Genomic DNA, 22,714 nt, shown 5'->3' on the forward strand with positions numbered 1-22,714 from the left:
AGCTAGGTGGGAATGTAAGTTGTGAGGAGGATGCAAAGAGGCTTCACGGGGATATAGATAGGCTAAGTGAGTGGGAAAGAACATGGCAAATGGAATATAATGTGGAGAAATGTGAAGTTATGCACTTGGGTAGGAAAAATAGAAATGCAGTGTATTTTTTAAATGGTGAGGGATTGGGAAATGTTGGTGTTCAGAGGGACCTGGGTGTCCTTGTACACGAATCACTGAAAGTTAACATGTAGGTACAGCAAGCAATTAAGAAAGCAAATGGTATGTTGGCCTTTATTACAAGAGGATTTGCGTATAAGAGTAAAGATGTCTTACTGCAATTAATAGGGCCCTGGTGAGACCACACCTGGAGTATTGTGTCCAGTTTTGGTCTCCTTACCTAAGGAAGGATATACTTGCCATAGAGGGAGTTCAACGAATATTCACCAGAAATAAAAACAGAAAATGCTGGAAATACTCAGCAGGTCAGGCATCATCTGTGGAGACAGAAACAGAGTTAACGTTTCAGGTCGATGACCCTTTGTCAGAACGAATGTTCACCAGACTGATTCCTGGGATGGCGGGGGGGGCGGTGGTGGCGGTTGTCCTATGAGGAGAGATTGAGTAGACTAGGCCTATATTCTCTGGAGTTTAGAAGAATGAGAGGTGATCTCATTGAAACATACAAAATTCTTACAGGAATTGACAGGGTAGATGCAGGGAGGATGTTTCCCCTGGCTGGGGAGTCTAGAACCAGGGGTCTGGAATGCACTGCCTGAAAGGCTGGTGGAAACCGGTTCAGTAGTAAGTTTCAAAAGGGAATTGGATATATACTTGGAAAAAGAAGAATTTGCAGGGCTATGGAGAAAGAACAGGGGAGTGAGATAGCATGTTCAATGAGCTGGCACAGGCATGATGAGCTGAATTGCCGCCTCCTGTACTTTATGATTCGACATGTTGATAACTGGATCGTTTACAGCAAATAAACCAGTCTGTGCTGAGTAATTTAGGAGTGCTGCAAATGTGAGTTGCTTCTTGACATTAGTATAATTTTTGTGTATACACTAAGGCCTAGAAATTCGGTGGGCTGCGCCACCAGTTAGCGCCTAAAGAGGGCACTCAGTGGCTTAAGCGCCACTGGCCACGCCTCCCGCGAAATTTAGCGGGGCGCTAATGGCGGCGTTGGCCTGTAGCGCTGTGCCGCCACCGATGACTTCATCGGTGTGCGCAGCGCCCTGCTACCGCCTCGAATGCGATATTGGGTCGCACCCCCCCTGTAGCGCCGGTCGCAAATCACGACTGGTTCAGGGGGGGCTACCTGTGGGGGTAGTGGTGCAAATTAAAGGGGAGGTGCGGGGTGGCCATTTTTTTCGGTGGCCCCCCTGCCAGCACCTCCTCGCGCCGGCCTCCTGATCGCCCCCCCCCCCCGGGCAGTACCGGCTGTGTCCCGAGAGCCCGGCACTTCTCCTCGGTGCCGGGCTCTTTTGCCGGCATTCGCGATCGGGGATCGCGCTGGTACAGGCCCCTCCCCTTTAAGAAGGGGAGGAAGGCCTGCAGTACCGCAGCACGGCACGTTGCGCTGCGATATTCCGTTTCAGCGCCCCAAGAGGGACGCGGGGCACCTCGAGCAGCACCCCACGTCCCTCTTGGGGCGCTCAAACTGAATATCGGGCTGGCGCGTCCGGTGCGGGACTTCCGGCGCCCAGGCGAGCTTGGCGCCCCAAACGCGGCGCCACCGAATTTTTAGCCCTAAGAGTGTTACCACATTGTGACGTGATTGATGGTGTTTACTACAGTGTTGGCTTTGGCTCTGTAGTGGAATCCTCACCTCTAAGTCAGAAGGTCATGAGTTCAGGCTCCGCTCCAGGATTTGAGATATAATCTAGGCCAACACTAATACTGTACTGAGGGAATGTTCCATTGTTGGAGTTGCCATCTTTTGAATGAGCTATTAAACCAAGGCCCTGTCCATCTGCTCAGGTGGATAGCACCATTTGAAGAGCAGGTGAGTTCTCCTGATGTCCTGGCCAACGTTTAGCCCTCAACCTGCACCACTTTATAAAAAAAAAAAAACAGATTATCTGTTTGTCTCATTGCTGTTTATGGGGACCTTGCTGTGGACAAATTAGTTGCCTCATTTCCTTGCATTACAACAGTAACTACGCTTCAAAAGTACTTCATTGGCTGTAGAACATCCTGAGGATATGAAAGGTGCTATATAAATGCAAATATTTTTTTCTCTCTTCCCCCTTTTATGATTGTGCTACATAATTAAAATGTTTCTGATGGTTACTTGTGGGATGCATAAATCACCTGGATTTAGTACCACATCAATTGTGTGAATTATGGTGGTTCCCTAGTTCCCCAAGTTGACTAACCTTGAGATTTCAGTAACCTTCAAATAGAACTGTCAAAATATTAGACTTATGTTCAAAAAGAATTAGAGCAATTGGACACTCATTGACCGCAATCCTTATGGTGGTAAGATAAGGTGCCATTGCTGCCTTCAATAGAGGAGATTCCATAGTTACCTCCAGTCACAGTGTCACATGGATTGCAATAGAAGTGAAGGTGTCCATATTTCCTGGCCACTGACTGAAGTATGGCTGCTTACTAGGACTGTTCTGTGCATTCTAGTGTCCAAGTCTTGGATCAGCCGCCCATACAGGGCTGCACAGCGGTTTTGCATTTACTGCACTGTGTATCTTCCCAACTTCTCTTCTTCTTAGGCAGTCCCTTGGAACCAAAGATGACTTGCTTCCACATTAAAAATGAGTTCTCAGGTGACTGGTGAGTCCAATGTGGGACCTACAGTCTCTGCCACAGGTGGGGCAGACGGTGGTTGAAGGGGTGGGTGGGTGGGGTGCTTGGGTTGACGTGCGCTCCTTCTGCTGTTTGCGCTTGGCTTCCGCTTGCTCCCGGCGAAGAGACTCGAGGTATTCGGCGCCTTTCCGGATGCTTCTCCTCCACTTTGTACGGTCTTGGGCCAGGGATTCCCAGGTGTTGGTGGGGATGTTACATTTTTTCAAGGAGGCTTTGAGGGTGTCCTTGAAGCGTTTCCTCTGCCCACCTGGGGCTCTCTTGCTGTGTCGGAGCTCCGAGTAGAGCGCTTGTTTTGGGAGTCTCGTATCGGGCATGCGGACGTTGGAGAAGGAACAGCACGCTGGTGTACGATTGCAAACTGCAACTTAAAAATAACTGTACATGCACAAGTTAATAAATGTGCTGCTGTTCTTGTCTGCCGGCTGCTGTAGAACTTGCACGACAATATAAGATTTTCAACAACTCCATGTCAGCCTTGGTTGCACTCTCTCCCGAGTCAGTAGGCTGTGGGTTCAAGTCCCACTATAGAGACTTGAGCACAAAATCTAGGCTGACACTCCAATGAAATACTGTGGGAATGCTGCACTGTTTGAAGTGCCGGCTTTCGGATGAGACGTTCAACCAAGACTCCCTCTGCCCTCTCGGGTGGATGTAAAATATCCCATGGCATTATTTGAAGAAGAGCTGGGGAATTCTGCCAGTGTTCTGGCCAATATTTATTCCTTAACCAGCATCACTAAAATAAATGATCTGGCCATTATCGCATTACTGTTTATGTGACCTTGCTGTGCGCAATTGGCTGCTGTGTTTCCCTACATTACAAGAGTGATGACACTTCAGAATTATTTCATTGACTGTAAAGTGCTTTGGGACAATCCTGATATTGTGAAAGGCGCTATATAAATGCAAGTTCTTTCTGAACTAGTAGTGCAGAACCACTTGCCAGAGCAGTTCTTGAAAAGTAGTGTGTTCACATTTCAAAAGGAGATGATTTGCATTTTTAAACCAAAAATTGATTGTGCCCATCTCCAAATCTTCTTTATGGTTTTATAGTTGGCTTGATATTTTTTAAGGGTGTAGTGATGTATTTTAATCTACCTTTGAGAGTGGGGCTTCAAGACTTGGCACGTATTCATCAAAATTCACAGTGACAAAATGGAAAATAATGAGATCATGGTCCAAGGATGCAAGATTACTTTCTTGGGTGGGGGGGAAGAGTGTGCTAAGGCAGTGTTGACATTTCGCAAAGAATAAATTCTTACGGTTCTTAGACTTTGCTGCAGCTATTCATATCTAATTTTGAGAGTAAGGATTTATCTTTAGAATTTTTTCCTGCCTTTGGTGCCTCCATACAGATTTCTTTTGTGATCTCTGGGTGGGGAGACACAGGAACCCCATTTTGGATAAAAATAAGTTACTGAAAAACAGATTGATGTTTGATTATTCTCAACATTTACTTGTTGATTTTGAAAAGACATTTAGGGGGGGATTTGACCGTGGCTAGCAGCAGTTTTAAGAGGTTAACTGAGCCCTTTTACCGTGGTATAAACAGCGCTACAGACTAACAAAAGTATACATAAGAACATAAGAAATAGGAGCAGGAGTAGGCCTACAGAAATAAGAATGATTTTAATCACATCTTAAAAATAGCTACCGCTTCCCCTATTTCTGTTGTCTGAGCTCAGCGATGATCTTAACAAAATTACTATAGACAAAGAACAATTGTCTGTGGGTGGGTTGGTTTTGGTTTGCTTATTGATGGCTTAAACTTTTGTTTTTGTTTCCTGACATTAAAAATTAAATTCTTCTCTAATTTCTTGTACTCCACCCAGTGGTAACTGAGGAAAGCTACAATGGTGGCGTCAGAGTCAGGCTGTCATTATCCTATTTCAATCATTACAGATTTAGTAAGATAATGCGTTTCATTTGAAAATGTTATTTAAAATATCTCTCTTTGCTTTTTGTGATATACTGCAAGTGTACAATTTAGATGAATAACTCTGAAAAGGATACAATCATTTGTTATCTTAGACTGAAGCTGAGAGTTGAGTTTCAAAAAAAAAAAAATCCTTCTCCATGGGGTCTTCGGTTCTGTGCCTTGTCCCAAGGGTAGATGTCCTGGCTCCCTTTCAGTCCCACTGTGAATTTGGTGGTTAAGGAGGTGCAGAGCTATAGTTAGAATCATGCAATCATAGAATGATACAGCACAGAACAGGCCATTTGGCCCATCGTGCCTGTGCCGGTTCTTTGGTAGAGCTACCTAATTAGTCCCATTCCCCAGCTCTTTTCCCATAGCCCTGTAACATTTTCCTTTCAAGTATTTAAACAATTTTCTTTTGAATGTTACTATTGCACCTGCTTCCACCACCCTTTCAGGTAGTGCATTTCAGATCACAACAACTCGCTGTGTTTATTAAAAAAAAACGTTTTCTCATGTTGCCTCTGGTTCTTTTGCCCATCACCTTAAATCTGTGTCCTCTGGTTATTGACCCCTCCGCCACTGGAAACAGTTTCTCTTTAAAATCATGAAGGATTTAGATAGAATAAATAAACACCTCTACCAAATCTCCTCTTAGTCTTCTCTGCTCTAAGGAGAACAACCCCAGCTTTTCCAGTCTCTCACAACTGAAGGCCATCATCCCATGTACCATTCTAGTAAATCTCCTCTGCACCCTCTCCAAGGCCTTGACATCCTTCCTAAAGTGTGGTGCCCAGAATTGTACACAATACTCCAGCTGAAGCCTAACTAGTGTTTTATAAAGGTTTAGCATAACTTCCTTGCTTTTGAATTTTTTGAAGAGGTAACTGAGAGAGTAAACAATGGTAATACAGTAGCTGTAATTTATCTGGATTTTCAAAAGGCCTTTGATAAGGTACCCCATAATAGACTGATGAACAAGGTCAGAGAATGCAGTGTCAGGGGACAAGTAGCAGAATGGATTGCTGGCTGGCTGATATCAGGACAGAAAGCAGAGTAGGAGTAAAGGGTAGCTATTCACAGTGGCAGAAGGTGGGTAGTGGTGTTCCACAAGGATCAGTGCTGGGACCACTGCTGTTCACAATTTACATTAACGATTTAGACTTTGGAATCAAAAACACAATTTTTAAATTTGCAGATGACGCCAAAATTGCGGGGGGAGGTGGGGTAGTCAATACTGAGAAGGACTGCAACAAGCTACAGGAGGACATTCATAAACTTGCAGAATGGGCATATAATTGGCAAATGAAGTTCAATACAGATAAATGTGAGGTATTACATTTTGGTAGGAAGAATAGGGAGGTCACTTATCACTTGGAGGATGCGAGTCCAGGTGGGGTAGAGAAACAAAGGGGTCTAGGAGTACAAATACACATCACTAAAAGTTGCAACACAGGGTAGCAAGGCCATAAAAAAAAGCAAACCAAGCACTAGGGTTTATTTCTAGAGGGATAGAATTGAAAAGTAGGGAAGTTATGCTAAACCTGTATCGAACCTTGGTTAGACCACACCTAGGCCCCGATTTTTCTCCCAGCCGTCGGGCGGGTTTTCAGGCGGGCGGGGGCTGAAAATCGCAGAAATAGGGGGTCCCGACCCCCCGCCCGCCCGATTCCCCACCCTGCCCAACTTTCGCCCCCGTGTTTCAGCGCGACCCGAATCGGTCCTGCCCGCCACAGGCGGGAATGGTCGGCGGGAGCCTAATCAATTATTGGCATGTTTAATCCTATTTTCAAGGGCAATTTTCAGCCTTTCCCCGCGTAAAACACGCCTGGTGGGAACACCGCTGATAACCTGGCGTGAACAGAGTTGGCTTGCTTGCTTTCAGCTGCAGGTCAATCAGGACTGAAGAGATTTAATCAGACAGCATTTGGAGGCTGCAGGACCGTGTTGCTGAAGGCTTGGGGCAACGTTGAAGGCTTAGGCACAGCTGTGGAAGGTTGGAGCCTCACACACTTCTCCAGTGTGAGCTCCTGGGAAGCCCCTTTCACCACCCTAACTCAGCGCCTCCTCAACGGAGGCATCTGCCAGAAGCATGGGAGGCCTTTTGTTCCTTCCCTTCCTGGCACTAGAGGATCTCCAACAGCAGGAGCAGCAGGCTGCAGCTCAGCCACCTGGGGCCGCACAGGCCAGAAGGGGCCAGCGCATGGAAGGCCGTCGGCGCAGGAGATACCCCCCAAACAGGGTCTACAGACACAGGGTCAGCTACCTCAACATGACTGAGCAGCAGTGCCAGAGGCGGCTCCGACTTTCGCGAGAGGTTGTGACTGACATCTGCGCAATGCTGCAGCAAGACCTGGAGCCCAGAGCACCAGGTCCACACTACTTACCAGTGGCCATCAAAGTCACCACCGCACTCGACTTTTATTCCTCAGGCTCCTTCCAGGGACCAGCAGCAGACATCAGCGGCATCTCCCAGGCGGCCGCACACACTTGCATCACGCAGGTAACCAATGCCCTCTTTGCCCTAGCGCACAATCACATCCATTTCATCAGGGATCGCGCAAGTGTGAGGGCGTGAGCGCTTGGATTAGCTCAGCTGGCAGACTTTCCAAGGGTGCAGGGTGTCATTTTGCACACATGTGGCCCTTCGGGCACCCCACCGCAATCCAGGAGTTTTTGTCAACCGCAAGGGCTTCCACTCCCTTAACGTTCAGCTGGTGTGTGACCACAAGAAGGTGATTTTGCATGTTTGTGCCAGGTACCCTGGCAGCTGCCATGACTCCTTCATACTGCGCCAGTCTACTGTGTCTCCGCTATTCAGTCCGCCAAGCGAACTTCAAGGATGGCTACTTGGAGACAAGGGATATCCCCTGCTCTCTCGGCTAACGACGCCGCTGAGGAGCGCTACAACTCCAGCCACATTACCACCAGATGCATTATCGAGCAAACCATCGGATTGCTGAAGATGAGCTTCAGATGCCTCGATAGATCATGTGGAGCCCTACAGTACTCATCAGCCGGGGTCTCCAAAATCATCGTGGTATGCTGTGTGCTTCACAACATGGCACAGCGTCGTGGCTTGCCGATTCCGCAAGACCAAGAGGCTCCTTACAGAGCCGCCTCGGATGAGGATGATGCTGAGGAGGAGGACGGAAACGAGCATCCTGCAGAGGCCCGCCAACCAGCGGCACTAGTGCACGAGAACATTGCTGGGCGGAATGCAAGGAACGCACTCATCCTGGGCAGATTTGCGTAGCCTGGTACATCAAACACTGCAGCCTCACTGCTTCTCAACTGACCACGGACAGTGGCCCATGCCTACACATTCCTACCTATTTGACCAGCTTGCTGACATCTGCAAGTTATCCTAAGGCCTCTGTGATATCCCCATTCGCCAAATGACAGACGCCATAACTGCAGCAGTTGCCACCAGATTTTTTATGTACAGGAAAATGATGGCATTAAAACTATTTACAAGACTTTTCACCCAAGTGACTACCCGTGTGATTAGTGGTGCTTTATTTTTCTCTCACGCGTGCTCCTACGTAATGGTACCCCTGTGGCTTCAGCAGATGTGGAGGCCCCATGCTCACTTTCCTGCTGCGCCTGTCTCGATACCTTTGGCGGGCGTCCTCTGGGGTGGCGAGCCTGTGAGGGCTCGTCAACATTCTGCTGCTCCTGCGGCTGCGCAGAGCTTGAGACTCCTATCTCACTGGGGTGTGGACTCCGGCGGGCCTCTGACCGAGGGCTCTGAAGTGGCATGGAAGTGTGAGCGCGTGGAGAGGAGCCCCCACTTCCTTGAGGTGTGCCAACAACCTCCCTCTCATGGGTCAGCTCCCCCTCAGCGCCTGCAAGTGGCTGGAGAGCACCTTGCTGCACATCAGGGGGGCCATGGGGACCCGTCTCAGCACTGGAAGTCCTGCTCAGAGGGACTTCCATGAAGGCCTGGTTTCGGTGCTCAATAGATGCCCATCGCTCCTCGAGATGCCATTCTATTCAGAGCACTCACCATGTTTTCGACACCCTGGCCACTAAGCTCCTCCATGGCCGCAGCCCTCCTCGGCCACAGCCCTCCTCTCCTCAGCTGCAGCCCTCCTCTCCTCGGCAGTAGACAGCCTTACCACGGAGGTTGCCAACCTTTCCGTGGTGATGCTTTCATGCGCCAATGACTCCAATGAGGCTCTGCTCATGCTCGCCATGGACTCCTCCATTCGCTCCACACTCGCAGCGACCCTGGAGACAAAACCTGCCAGAGACTCCTGCATCTGTGCATGGAGATCCATCACCTCCTCTCTTGCGGCTGGACCCAGAGGCATGGGGTCGACATGCAGCTGAGCTGAGCTGGCAGAGACCTGCGCCCTCCGACGAGGACTCTCCACTGCTGTCCCTGTCTCCACACACTGCTGGTGCTCACTTGTGAGCTGTGATACACCAGGTGACAACACTACTCTATGTCCCAAGGGTCCCACCGAGGTGTGAGTGTCTGCGCTGGTTCTGGGTGCGCATACTTCTGCTGACGCTGTGCCCTCAGAGGCTGGAGCTTCCTCTGAGGAGTCTGGCTGCTCAGCCTCTTCCTCCTCGGCAGTGGCGACGGGGGCTCCGGATGGTCCTGTGGGGGAGTAAAGGAAAGAGTTAGAGATGTGATGCCAAGGCTGCTTGCACATTGGATTTGGCATATACTCATAAGTCCAAATGATGTGGCTTCAGAATCATATCAGCAACTCCTGCTATGTCAGTGAGAGAGATGGGGAACTATTCTGTCACCAGCTTGCGGGCTTGCTCCTGTCTCTCCTGCCCCAGCATCCACAGGCACGTCAGCCCCAGCAATCTCGATCGCAGCTTCCTCCCAGGGGCTCAGGTGGGTGACTGAGGGTGGTCCTCCTCCAGTCCTCGCACGCTCTCGTCTATTGTGAGCGCTCTTTTCCTGCAATGAGAGAGACAAGTGGAGTTTGAGTGAGAGTGCAGGAGTGAGTGTAGAGATTGCATCGCATAGATACTTAGAAGGAGACAAAGTTGTTGTGAGGCTGCAAGACCAAGGGCCCTCCCTGTGTGTTGTCAGTTGTGTTCCAAGCATCAGAGTGAGAGGCAGTGTGAGGGCTGCATGGTGGAATAGTTATGTAAATGTGAGCATAGAGAGATAGGGAATGGGTAAGGGTGCATAGATGTGACTGTGAAGTGGGATGTGGAGGAAGAGATTGCTGAAGCTGAGTGCTGTTGGGGAAAGGCAATGGGGATCAGGCTGAGGGTGATGGAAACTTTGTACTTACTTTCCCGTGTGCGGTGAAGGTCATGGAAGCGCCTCCTGCACTGCATCCAGGTTCTGCGGGTGACTCCCAGAGAGTTGACCTCTGCAGCCACCTCCATCCAGGCAGCCCTGGTCTCTTTGGGAGGCCTCTTCCTCCCTGAGCGAGGGTAGAGGACCTCCCTGTGGGCCCTTACCCCATCCACCAAGGTCTGCAGTGACGTCTCGTTGAATTTGGCGGCAGCTCGGCCTCTGCCGCTGGCAGCAGCTGGTGCAGGCTCCTCTGCCATTCTGCAAGAGTGGTTGAGAAGCCTGCAGAGGTGGAGAAGCTTGCTGGACACTTTAAAAACACCACGAATGATGACATCATAATGTGGGGCTTTCTGACTGGAAATGGACAATTAGCAAGGCTGCCCACACGCTGGAACTTAATTGGCCACTTGAGGGAAAATTGCGTGCAGCTGGCTGACCCATTTTTTTTCGGGTCAGAACCCGACATTCGGGGGACCCGAAAATTTCCCGCACAATCCAGAAAATCAGGCCCCTAGAGTACTGCTTACAATTCTGGTTGCCATATGTTGATGGTGGGGGATTTGGCGATGGTAATGTCAAACGGCAGTGGTTAGACTCTCGCTTGTTGGAGATAGTCATTGCCTGGCACTTCTGTGGTGCAAGTGTTACCTGCCATTTATCAGTCCAAACCTGAACGTCATCCAGGTCTTGTTGCATGCGGGCATGGACTACTTCATTATCTGAGGAGCTGTGAATGGCACTGAACACATTGCAGTCATCAGCAAACATCCCCATTTCTGATCTTATGTTGGCGGGAAGTTCATTGATGAATCAGCTGAAGATGGTTGGGCCTAGGACACTGCCATGAGGAACTCCTGCAGCGATGTCCTGGGGCTGTGCTGATTGACCTCCAACCACCACAGCCATCTTCCTTTGGGCTAGGTATGATTCCAGCCAGTGGAGAGTTTTCCACGCCGATTCCCATTTACTTCCGTTTTACTAGGGCTCCTTGATGCCACACTCGGTCAAATACTGCCCTGATGTCAATGGCAGTCACTCTCGCCTCAGCTCTGGAATTCAGCTCCTTTTTCCATGTTTGGACCAAAACTGTAATGTGGTCGAGAGCCAAGTGGTCTTGACGGAACCCAAACTGGGCATCAGTGAGCAGGTTATTGGTGAGTAAGTACTGCTTGATAACACTGTCGGTGACACCTTCCATCACTTTGATGATTGAGAGTAGACTAGTGGGGCGGTAATTGGCCGGATTGGATTTGTTTTGCTTTTTGTGGACAGGACATACATGGGCAATTTTCCACATTGTTGGATTGATACCAGTGTTGTAGCTGTACTGGAACAGCTTGGCTAGAGGTACGGATAGTTCTGGAGCACAAGTCTTCAGCACGACAGCCGGGATGTTGTCGGGGCCCACAGCCTTTGCTGTATCCAGTGCGCTCAGCCGTTTCTTGATATCTCGTGGAGTGAATCGAATTGGCTGAAGACTGGCTTCTGTGATGATGGGGAGCTCAGGTGGAGGCCAATATGGATCATCCACTCGGCACTTCTGGCTGAAGATGATTGCAAATGCTTCAGCCTTGTCTTTAGCACTCACCTGCTGGGCTCCACCATCATTGAGGATGGGAATATTCATGGAGTCTCCTCTTCCCGTTAGTTGTTTAATAGTCCACCACCATTCACGACTGGATGTGGCAGGACTGCAGAGCTTTGAACTGATCCGTTGACTGTGGGATCTCTCAGCCCTGCCTATAGCATGCTGCTTCCGCATGCATGTAGTCCTGTGTTGCAGCTTCCCCAGGTTTGCATCTCATTTTTAGGTACACCTGGTGCTGCTCCTGGCATGGTCTTCCACACTCCTTACTGAACCAGTATTGGTCCCCTGGCTTGAAGGTAATGGTAAAGTGATGGCTATGCCGGGCCATGAGGTTACAGATTGTGGTGGAATACAATTCTGCTGCTGCTGCTGATGGCCCACAGCACCTCATGGATGCCCAATTTTGAGCAGCTAGATCTGTTCTGAATCTATCCCATTAGCACGGTAGTAGTGCCACACAACACAATGGAGGGTGTCCTCATTGTGAAGACGGGACTTCGTCTCCACAATGACTCTGCGATGGTCACTGCTACCAATACGGTCATGGACAGATGCACCTGTGACGGGTAGATTGGTGAGGACGAAATCAAGTAGGTTTTTCCCTCGTGTTGGTTCTCTCACCACCTGTCACAGGCCCAGACTGGCAGCTATGTCCTTCAGGACTCAGCCAGCTCGGTCAGTAGTGGTGCTACCGAGCCACTCTTAGTGATGGACATTGAATTCCCCCACCCAGAGTACATTCTGTGCCATTGCTACTCTGCTTCTTCCAAGTGGTGTTCAACATGGAGTACTGATTCATCAGCTGAGGGAAGGTGGTAATCAGCAGGAGGTTTCCTTGCCCATGCTTGACCTGAAGCCATGAGACTTCATGAGTCAATGTTGAGGACTCCTAGAGCCACTCCTTCCCGACTGTACACTACTGTACCACCACCCTGGTGGGTCTATCCTGCCGGTGGGACAGGAAATATCCAGGGATAGTGATGGAGGAGTTTGGGACATTGAAAGGTATGATTCTGAGAGTATGACTGTCAGGCTGTTGCTTGACTAGTCTGTGGGACAGCTCTCCAAATTTTGGCACAAGTCCCCAGATGTTGGTGAGGATAACTTTGCAGGGTCGACTGGGTTGGATGTGTTGTTGCCCTGTCCGTAGTCGATGCTGGGTGGTCCGTCCGGTTTTATTATTATTGTGCTTCGTAGCGGTTTGTTACAACTGAGTGACTTGCTAAACCATTCCAGAGGGCAGTTAAGAGTCAACCACATTGCTGTGGGGCTGGAGTCACATAGGCCAGACCAGGTAAGGGTGGCAGATTTCCTTCCCTAAAGGACATTAGTGAACCAGATGGGTTTTTACGACAATCAGATAGTTTCATGGTCACCATTACTGATGCTATCTTTTTCCAGATTTCTTTAATTAACTGAATTTAAATTCCTTAGCTGCTGTGGTAGGATTTGAACTCGCGTCTCTGGATTATTAGTCCAGGCTTCTGGATTAGTAGCCCAGTAACATTACCACTATGCTACCGTTCCTGCTGAAAATGGACAAACTGCTACCAGGGAAAAATTTGCACTTACCATGTAACCCCTTCCTGATGGCGTTGGTGCAGGCATGGGAGTCTGAATTCCTGTCCTGAACCAGTGTTCCAGCTTTTAACAGCCTCTGGATGCAAGGCTATGGAGTTTGCTAGGAATTGTGGGAAATTAAAAGGGCAATGCTTCCTGATCTAACAAAAATTTAAATAAAACGGAAAAAATGCTGTTTTCAACCCTTACTGCCTTTTTAAAAAAAATTAACATTAAAAAGTGTAAGATTTGGATCACCGGTCACACACACATTACCCAAAGGGTCTTGGGAGTTGTAAGGGGTTTTATTAAAGAGCTACAGTTTAAGCGTAATCAGATACTACATGCAATTGAAATAGATACAGTAGACATACAACCCGTGACAGATGAGGGCGATCTACGGCCCCGGAGCAGAACGGAATGACCGGACGGAAGGACGGTGAGGCAGAACGGTGGTCTCGGCTGAGGTGGATCCCTGCAGCCTGCGGTAGCAGTCACTTGTTGGGTCATCCCTCGAGCTGTTGGAGGCGTTCGGCCGTAGCCAGCATTGATTCCTCCTTGGAGGCTAAACTTGACCATGGTGTTAGGCTGCAGATAGCATGCATCCACCTCAAAGAAGCCTTCACCCCTAACTGCCTGCCTTCTTCTCAGTCGCCCATTTTTACACCTTGTTTCGATGGGCTGGTGGACACCTGGTGTCAATCATTTTTACCCATCCCATTGTCAAGGGAGAGATTACCTCTGACAGCCCCCCTCCCATCTTGCTGAGATCAGCTATTTCCCTGTCTCTGTTCTAAATGTCTTGTGTTTCTAAAGACATCTTGCTTATCGTACAGCTCCTTGCTGCATCGCTTATCAGGCCTAGCAATGCCCACTCAAAAACCTGTTTCTGTGTTCTGACCCTTTAATTCCTCTCTCTGTACAACTCTTTTTTTTGACATGACTGGAATCCTTCTGTGTCATCAACTTAGGCAAACTGCTGAGCTAGGGAACCTGTAACAGACTATTATTTCTTCCAATCCACGATTTCTTACAGAAGTCCCAAATGGGAGTCTTCAGCACTTAAAGCTGAATATTCTTCCGAACCTTAACACATGGGAAAAGTGCTTCAGCACTAACACAAATAGCTCAGCAAGTGAGGGAAGGGGCACCCAGGGTTTCGCACACAGCACTCCAGCTTTGTGCAGAGAGTCAACGCTGCAAGAGAGGTTCTCTACCCACAGGGACCAGGAGGCCCAACAGAAAGTCAGCAACCTTCCACCAGCTATGCTGCAACCACTGTGTGTAGTACTGTGTGACATCAGTAGGATAGGCAAAGGCACACACAAGACGGTCACTAAGAGAATGCATAAGGGTGATGAGTTGTATGTCATATTGGATGGATAGATGTATACAGTTGGATTGGGAAGTTTGCTTTGTGGTGGCTTTTATTTCAGTATTGTGGCCAAGAGGACACTGATGGTTCATAACTGAAGGAAAGTAAGGTGTGGACTAATGTTGAAAGGGGAATTGGGGTTGTGGTCACTGGTACCACAGACTGATGATTCCATCCCGGATATCCTGGCAAGAAAGGGGCTGTCTGGGTGGATTCCTCCTCTTCGGCTTCCTCTTCCCTCTGCGAGCAGATGCTGTAAATCTGAAATGACGGCATAAAATGCTGGAAATACTCAGCATGTCAGGCAGCATCTTGACCTGAGAAGTGAACTCTGTTTCTCTCCACAGATGTTGCCTGACCTAAGTATTTCCAGCATTTTCTGTCTTCTGAGACCTTCCTTTACCATCTGAGGCCTTGCAAGCGTCCAGCAGCATTCCCTACACACTTTTTTTTTAAACTTTTAACATTTATTGCAACAAGCCACTACTTAAGTAAAATCATAAAAACCCAGTCCAAAAGATTAAATGCAAACTTACCTGAAAGATGTGTGTCCCTTTAAGAGGTGTTGACAGCGCCTCTGAGTGTCTGCTTGCATGCTGGGTTTACATGGCAAGCTTAGGACCCAGCGCTGAATTCCGCACAAAGGTCCAAGTTCGCCATGGTGACGTTAAGTCGGTGTTGCATGCCGACTGATGTCGCCGCTCCCTCATTTAAATCTGCAGGGCGATGTATCTTGCTAGCAGCGCTACCGGGCCACAGGACCCGCCACCAGCTGTCGAAAAAGTTGCGGCCGCCCTCTTTTTGCAATTTCATTTTTGCCGGTAACAGGTGACGTAAAGCCTCTGAATTTTTAGCCCTATATCTTTAGTCATCCAGGGAGCTCTAGCTTTGGATGCCCTTCCTTTTCTCCCTCATAGGAACGTGTCTACTCTGTATCCGAACCATCTCCTTTTTTGAAGGCCTCCGGTTGTTCGATTATTGTTTTGCCTACCAATATTTGATTCCAGTCTACCTGGGCCAGACCCCTTTTCAACTCACTGAAGTTAGCCCTCCTCCAGTTAAGTACTTTTACACTTGATTGTACCTTGTTCTTTTCCATAACTATTCTAAACCTGATGATATTATGATCACCATTCCCTAAATGCTTTCTCACTGAAACATGCTCCACTTGCCCCACTTCATTCCCCAGAACTAGATCCAACATTGTTTCCTTCCTGGATGGGCTAGAAACACACTGATCAAGAAAGTTCTCTTGTACACATTTCAGGAATTCTTCCCCCTCTTTTTGCCTTTACACTGTTACTTTTCTAGTCTATATTGGGATAATTGAAGTCCCCCATCATCACTACACTGTAGTTCTTGCATCTTTCTGTAATTTGCCTGCAAATTTGGTCCTCTAGCTCTTTCCCACTATTTGGTAACCTATAATATGCACCCAGTAATGTAATAGTTTCTCTATTGTTCCTTAATTCTAACCAAATAGACAGAATTTTAACCCCCAAAAACGGGTGAGTTTGGGTTGGATGGCATGTAAAAAAATGTAAAAAAATCTACAACCCGCCCACTTCCGGTTTTAATGAACACGGGGAAGGCAACCAACCCGCTCGCAGGAGGAGGGTTGGTAATTTAAACATTATAATGAGGCTGCGTGCCTCAGAATTAACCTCCATTTTAAATTTAATCCTGGCCAGCTGGATTTCCTGAGCTTCGAGAAACCCAGCAGCTAAAGGGAGACGAGGACTGCTGGATCTGGGCAGTAAGTGCCTTCCCACTTAACTGCTGAATTCAGTTTACCTGCTTCACCCACCCTCACCCCCCTGATGTGCTGTAGACTGCACTCCTCCAAGGTGTTGTCACCCTCACTGGTAGTCAGTGCTGAAAACCAGTTTGAGAGTGCCACACTCCCGAAGGATTCCGGCACTGCCTGCCTCTTCATACCCTGCCAGGTACTATCCTCCTGAACTCTGTATCTACAGGGTGACCACCTCCAGAACCGCTCCTCAAGCTCAGAAACCCTGAGCTCGAGTTCGAGCAACTGAAGATACTTCCTGCACACGTGATTTCCAGGACACACGAAGCGTCCTGAAGTTCCCACGTGGCACAGGAATTGCAGACAACGGGGCTCAGGTGTCCCATCATTTTGCTTAAAAAAAATCCCTTTAGATCTAATTAATTGCTCTGATTATTTCTATATTTATTGTTGCTCCTTGGCTTAAATTAGCACCTCGTTCCCCCCTCTGCACCAAATTCCTGTTGCCACTCTGTTTACAAGCCACTCCATTTAGTAGATACACCCAGCTCTGTGTGCAACAGATATCCTCTAATCACTAATGGCATTAGTAGGCACATTTAGTTGTAGTAACTTTCCCTTGTTATCTATTGTTTTTCTTTTTTTAAAAACCACACCCTTTCCTCTTCTCTCTCTCACCTGTCTAAGGAAGCACTAGGCTTCTGCTCTGCACCTTCCTACATGGCTTGATACCAGCAATTCTGTGAAAAGCAGATCACTTAGGCTATGCGTTGCTGGAAATGCAAAACTTTCCTAAATTAAAAGGTTATGCCATCTGAAATGTACCTTTTAGTTTGTTTGTTGATATTGAAAAAAACTGAGCTAACCAGTGTAATATCAAAATTAAACTTGCATTGAATAGTTGCTGTAGCCACCAAAAAGTCTATAGCTAAGTTATTTAGTGCAAGGATTTCAGACACTGGTAATTTTCAAGGCATAAGATTTTCTTTCCAATTGGAAAAAAATTAACAAGGAAATAATTATTGTATGGTGACTTTCAGTACAGCTTCATTCTTGTTTGAAGTAATGGTTTTAATTTGTAATATAACATCTTGGTTATTTTAGGGGTTGTGCAAGGAATGATCACAGGAATCAGGGGGTTGTGCAATGGCCTCGGACCTGCACTATATGGTTTTATTTTCTACATGTTTCACGTGGAGCTGGATGCAATCCCTGACAAAACGGTCAATGTGCAAAATTCCAAAATGGAGGTAAAATTTGATATCAAATATGTTAGTTTCTAGACCAATTTTTTGTTTATATTTTTGCACTAATTGTAGCAAATCTAACATTTATGTCTTATACTGTGTTTGAATGTATAAATAGGACTGCAGGGGATTGTATGTTTATAGAGTAGAACACTTAAAAATTTAGTTTTAACAATAGATTTTAAAAATCCTTGGTTTCCGTTTAATTCTTTCTTGCTCTTGGACATTGCATCAGTAATTCTGAATTCTGTTTAGATTTTGAGTTTATTTATTTGGCTATGCAGTACCTTCCAATTTGTATTTTAAAATCAGCCTTGTATTGCATTTTGAATTTCAAAAGCAAACGGCATCAGTTTCTGTCTGCCTACTAATGGCATTAGTGAATGATCATACAGGTTACAGATAGAATAAAGGATCTTAAGCTAATTATAACACTTCACTGTACTTGGGATTTTAATTCGTTTTATGTCTCCTCTTCAAGGCTAGAACATGCCAGATCATAATGTTAATCCTTTTTTGAAACAATATTCCTACCTCATTATTTCTTGCCATACGCCATTTCCTAGTTACAGGGTAGGAAAGTAACCTGTTCCCATGGTTTTATTCGTGGTGTTGTGTCCAAGCTGCTAGATGTGAACATTGATGATGCACTCCTGCTGCGATGGTCAACAGAAAAACATGATGGGGTGTCTTGTGTACAATCCTCCAGCCAATAAACCAAAATGCTGTCCGACAGACTGTCCAGTAATTAATTTGTAAAGCTTTATGCAAAAGAAGCAATAATATTTACATTTTGAGTTCCCATCTAACGTAATTTGTAATTCACTACTTTGTAGCAACATTTTTATAAATCCTCTGCATGGTTTCATGCAAGTAATGAAATGAATGCAGGTTTTTACTGATTGCTTGATAACTCTTTAAAAAGGTAGAAACTTCCTACTGTTAAGTAATTGGTAGAAGGATTAGAGGGGAGTTGAGAAATTTTTTCACCCAGAGGGTGGTGGGCATCTGGAACTCACTGCCTGAAAAGGTAGTAGAGGCAGAAACACTCATCACGTTTAAAAAGTACTTTGATATGCACTTGAAGTGCCGTAACCTACAAGGCTACGGACCAAGAGCTGGAAAGTGGGATTAGGCTGGATAGCTCTTTTTCAGCTGGCACAGACTTAATGGGCTGAATGGCCTCCTTCTGTGCCGGCCAAAAGAGAGGTACGTTTATTTCTATGATTCTTTTTAATAGCTTTTGCACTATGCTTTGACTGTTAAGTGCCATAATCCTTGCCCTTATGAAAAGGGATTTGCTGCATTTCTTTTCATCAATCTTTTTCTTGTACATTGCATAAACGTTTCAATGCTTGTTCAGCATTGTGCCCTCTCATTAACTGCTGTCATAAAGGTGGAAACTGTTTTAATGATTTATCACCACTTTATTGAATTTTATGTGTTAGGAAGTCTGAATAGCTTGAAGCTGACCATATATCTGTACTATAGTTCAAATACCATTCTTTAAAAATGTAATTCATTGCTGTTCTGTAAAGACCTACATTTGGTTCATGCAGCCCACTGAGTACCTTTTTTAATCTACTATTTCCTCTCTTCCACTCCCCCACTCCTATCCTTGGGCCAGCATTTTAATAGCGAACTAAAGTTTTTCACAGTCCTCCATTTTGCAAGGGAAACGTTTTCTTAAGTAGCAATCAACCAGAACTAGCCACAAAGAAAAAATCCCAAACTATTTATACTTCGAAGTACAACAGGCTATCTCCTAAGTGTTTTGTCCTTCTATATCATTTCTCTTTCAGCCCTTGCACCATTACCTTTGGAGTACCTCAAGGATCTATCCTTAGCTCTTCCTCATCCTAATGTTGCTCCATGGTGACATCACCTGCAGATATGGGGTCAACTTCTAGTTGTATACTGATGACACCCTGCTTTACGTTTCCACCACCTCTCTTAACCCCTCCACGGCCTCTCTGTTGTCAGTTTGTTTGTCCAACATGCAGTCCTCCAGCTGAACATTGGAAAGACCGAAGCCATTGTATTCGGCCCCCGCCACAATCTCTGAATTCCATCCCCCTCCCGGGCCCCACACTCGGGCTGAACCAGATTGTTCACAATCTGTGTCCAGTTTGACCCTGAGCTAAACTTCTAACCCCATATCCTTTCTATCACAAAGACTGGTTATTTCCACCTCCGTAAAATCGCCCCGCCTCAGCCCATCTGCCACTGAAACCCTCATCCCTGGAGCTTTTGTTGCTCCAGACTTGACTATTCCAATGCTCTACAGCCCGGCCTTCCATCATCCACCCTCCGTAAACCTTAGCTCCTAAAACTCTGCTGCTTGTATCTTATCCTGCACTAAGTTCCACTTACTCAACATCCTTGTCTTTGCTGATCTGCATTGACTCCTGGTCCCCCCAACTCCTTAGATTTAAAATTCTCAGTCTTGTATTTAAATCCCTCCATGGCTTCACCCCACCCTACCTTTGTAGCCTCTGCCAGCCCTATAACTCCCACCCTCAAACTCTCTCTTCCTCTTTTGCTTTCCCCACTCCCTTTGCCCCACCATTGGCAGCTGTCTGGGGCCCACTGCTAGAATTCTCTCCCTAAATCCTCTGCCTCTCCACCTCTCTCTCCTTCTTTAAGACCCTCCTTAAAACCTCTGACCAAGCTTTGATCATCCTTCCCAATAGCCTATGTGAAATGTTTTTGAACATTTATTCTGTGTTAAAGGTGCTGTATAAATGGAAGCTGTTGGTGGCTGTTGATTCGCTCATTCATTTCTTGTTCATTTAGGATTCTATTATCCCTGGACCGCCTTTCTTGTTTGGAGCCATTACAGTCCTGGTGGCTTTTTTGGTTGCCTTATTTATCCCTGAGCATAACGTGTCTGGTAAAGCCAATAATGTAAGGAAGCACAGCAGCAGTCTTGGCAACAATGGCAACAATCCCACCACTCCACCCATTGGCAGTGACGAGGACAATGAGCCACTGCTGCAGGACAGCAGTGTGTGAGGACCAGCTTTACTAGCTTTGAAGAAAAATAGCAGATCTAAATGAAGAACAATGTGTTGAACTCCACTAGATCTACTGGACATTGAAAGACCAAATGACCTATGAAAATTGGAAACCATTTTGAAGAAGGACTTCGAGATCCATGGAAGTGGATGTACCCATATGGTTTTGGTTGCTTCATTTTTAATGCAAGCTACTTGAACATATGTATCCAACACTGCCAGTTCTTCAAGTACTGTCCAAAGTGTCATCCTGATGGAGGAAGTTCCGCTTGATGCTGGTGATCAGCACTCAGATAATTTTGGAGAAGATACACATTCAGAATCACATCTCAGGGTTGTAACTTGTACGTCAGTGGAAAGGGGGAATGAAACATCATTTTGTGAAGGTTGATCTGATCTATTTACTACCCCTGTAACAAACTCTTTCCCAATTGGATTTCAGTCTGTGTTCCATTTGGCTGCAGTAAAAAAATCATCAAATCTACTTGTAACTATTTGTTTCTGTTGAATCCCTGAAGCTCCACAGAATGGGTGGGGGTGGGGGCAAAGAGAAGGGGCCCAAATGACTTGCATAGAAATGTGTACATAAATTTTTGAAGACGGCTATGCAAATCATTAAGTTTACCTGACTTGCAAAGCTTTAAGGAATGCAATCTGTGAAACCACAGCCCTAACTTCCCTCAGCCTTCTTACAAATTTGAACAAAATACATTGTGGAAATATGAAGTTCCATTACTTTGGCTACTTTTTGTAGATGAATGAAACAGAATTATATTTAATAACTGTTGGAGTTGTAATAAATGAGCTATAGATTCTTATGTCAATATCCCAGACAATTAAACTGCTAAGAGTAAAGGAAATACTTGTTTTTTTTTCATTTGTAAGGCTTGTTAAGAGAAAATTTCAAGTGTCTCATGTATATCCCATGTCTTTCTTTTCATTTTGTGAGAAGGCTGTGGTTGAGGTATCTGTTAAAGATTATTTTTATTTTCTGATAACTTTCAGGTACAAATATAAATTGACCTGTGAAAATAACTGCAGTTTTCTAAAGAACAATATGTATGGATTATCTAATCATACTATTTTTGACATGAATTTTATATTTAACATTTAAGACAAAGTATTGTGGGGAATTTAGAGAAACCTTTTGTACTTGAGTGAAAAGCTGCTTTTTGTTTTAAAGTCGAAAGGGTTTCACTAAAACCGAAGAAAGCTGTCCCGGTCAGCAGAATAACCACATCCTTGTTCTTTCCTTACACTTGGCCTCAGCTGCTAACCGTGCACAGCCTCAACACGTAATCTGCTACCTCAGCTTCAGCCTATATGCAAACAGCTTCGTAGGCCTGCTATTTTTAATTTTCATCTCTTCTCTGCTGATGTGTGCATTAGGGCATCTGCTTATTTGGAAGAGTTCACTTTTGAACCAGTGGGGTGCTGTTTCTGGGAGGTTCTTTTTGGCATGTAGAAAACCTCTTTCCTGATATTATGAAACTCCTGTTTTATCAGAAGTTCATTCTGTTTGGAAGAAGCACATTCCCATGAAGCATTATTGATCTGAGTGTACGTGGGTAACGATGAAATGGTTCCATTGAATTCAATTTTGTAATCCCAGAAAGAAAGCCTAATTTGGTAGAAATGAATATTAGATGTGATTATGGAAATTTATAACTATTGCACTCTTCATTCAGACATTTTTTGTAATCTTTGGAAAATGAATTGCCCGTGATAGTGATTTTGAAATGGTATGATCTTATTTTCCTATCCCTCAAAAATTCTCATTAAAATTTTTTTTCCAAAATCATCGTTTAATTTCTCATGAAACAAGTACAAAAACTGGATGTGTCCTCGTCAATCCTTTTTTATTTTTCCTTGAAACTGGAGTTATTTTTTTTTGCCATCTAAGTGAAGAAATGCACTAAGCAGGGTCATTGAGGGGTAGATCATGCCTTAAAAAAAGGTGATCATTTACTTGGTAATTTTAGTTTTCTTTTTAAATTCTGTAACTCCTATATCAGGTTAGGAACAATATCAAATTTATACTGGGTTAAGTGTGGGGAAAGGAATGGCAAAAACCTAAATTCAGACCCTTTCACAGAATTGTGCCTGTCTATCTCAGGATTGTGTTGCGAGTAGTGTGGTTTTCTAAAATTGGGCATTGACAAAACTTCCCTTC

General features: G+C 45.9%; 1 protein-coding gene across 1 annotated transcript in view; it reads left to right on the top strand.

Moving 5' to 3' along the window:
• Window positions 1–22,339, top strand: part of slc71a2a (solute carrier family 71 member 2a) — a 143,839-nt gene extending 121,500 nt beyond the window's left edge. Inside the window, exons 11-12 of the mRNA XM_085984859.1 lie at window positions 17,382–17,527; window positions 20,321–22,339. Of these exons, the coding sequence (XP_085840985.1) occupies window positions 17,382–17,527; window positions 20,321–20,539 (365 nt within the window). The 3' untranslated portion in view covers window positions 20,540–22,339. The remainder of the gene's footprint in view (window positions 1–17,381; window positions 17,528–20,320) is intronic.
• Window positions 22,340–22,714: the final 375 nt, after the last annotated feature.

This window comes from Somniosus microcephalus, chromosome 1 (assembly GCF_052327205.1).
Source record: "Somniosus microcephalus isolate GS21.2 chromosome 1, FLI_Smic_1.0, whole genome shotgun sequence".
In the NCBI taxonomy this organism is placed as follows: Eukaryota; Metazoa; Chordata; class Chondrichthyes; order Squaliformes; family Somniosidae; genus Somniosus; species Somniosus microcephalus.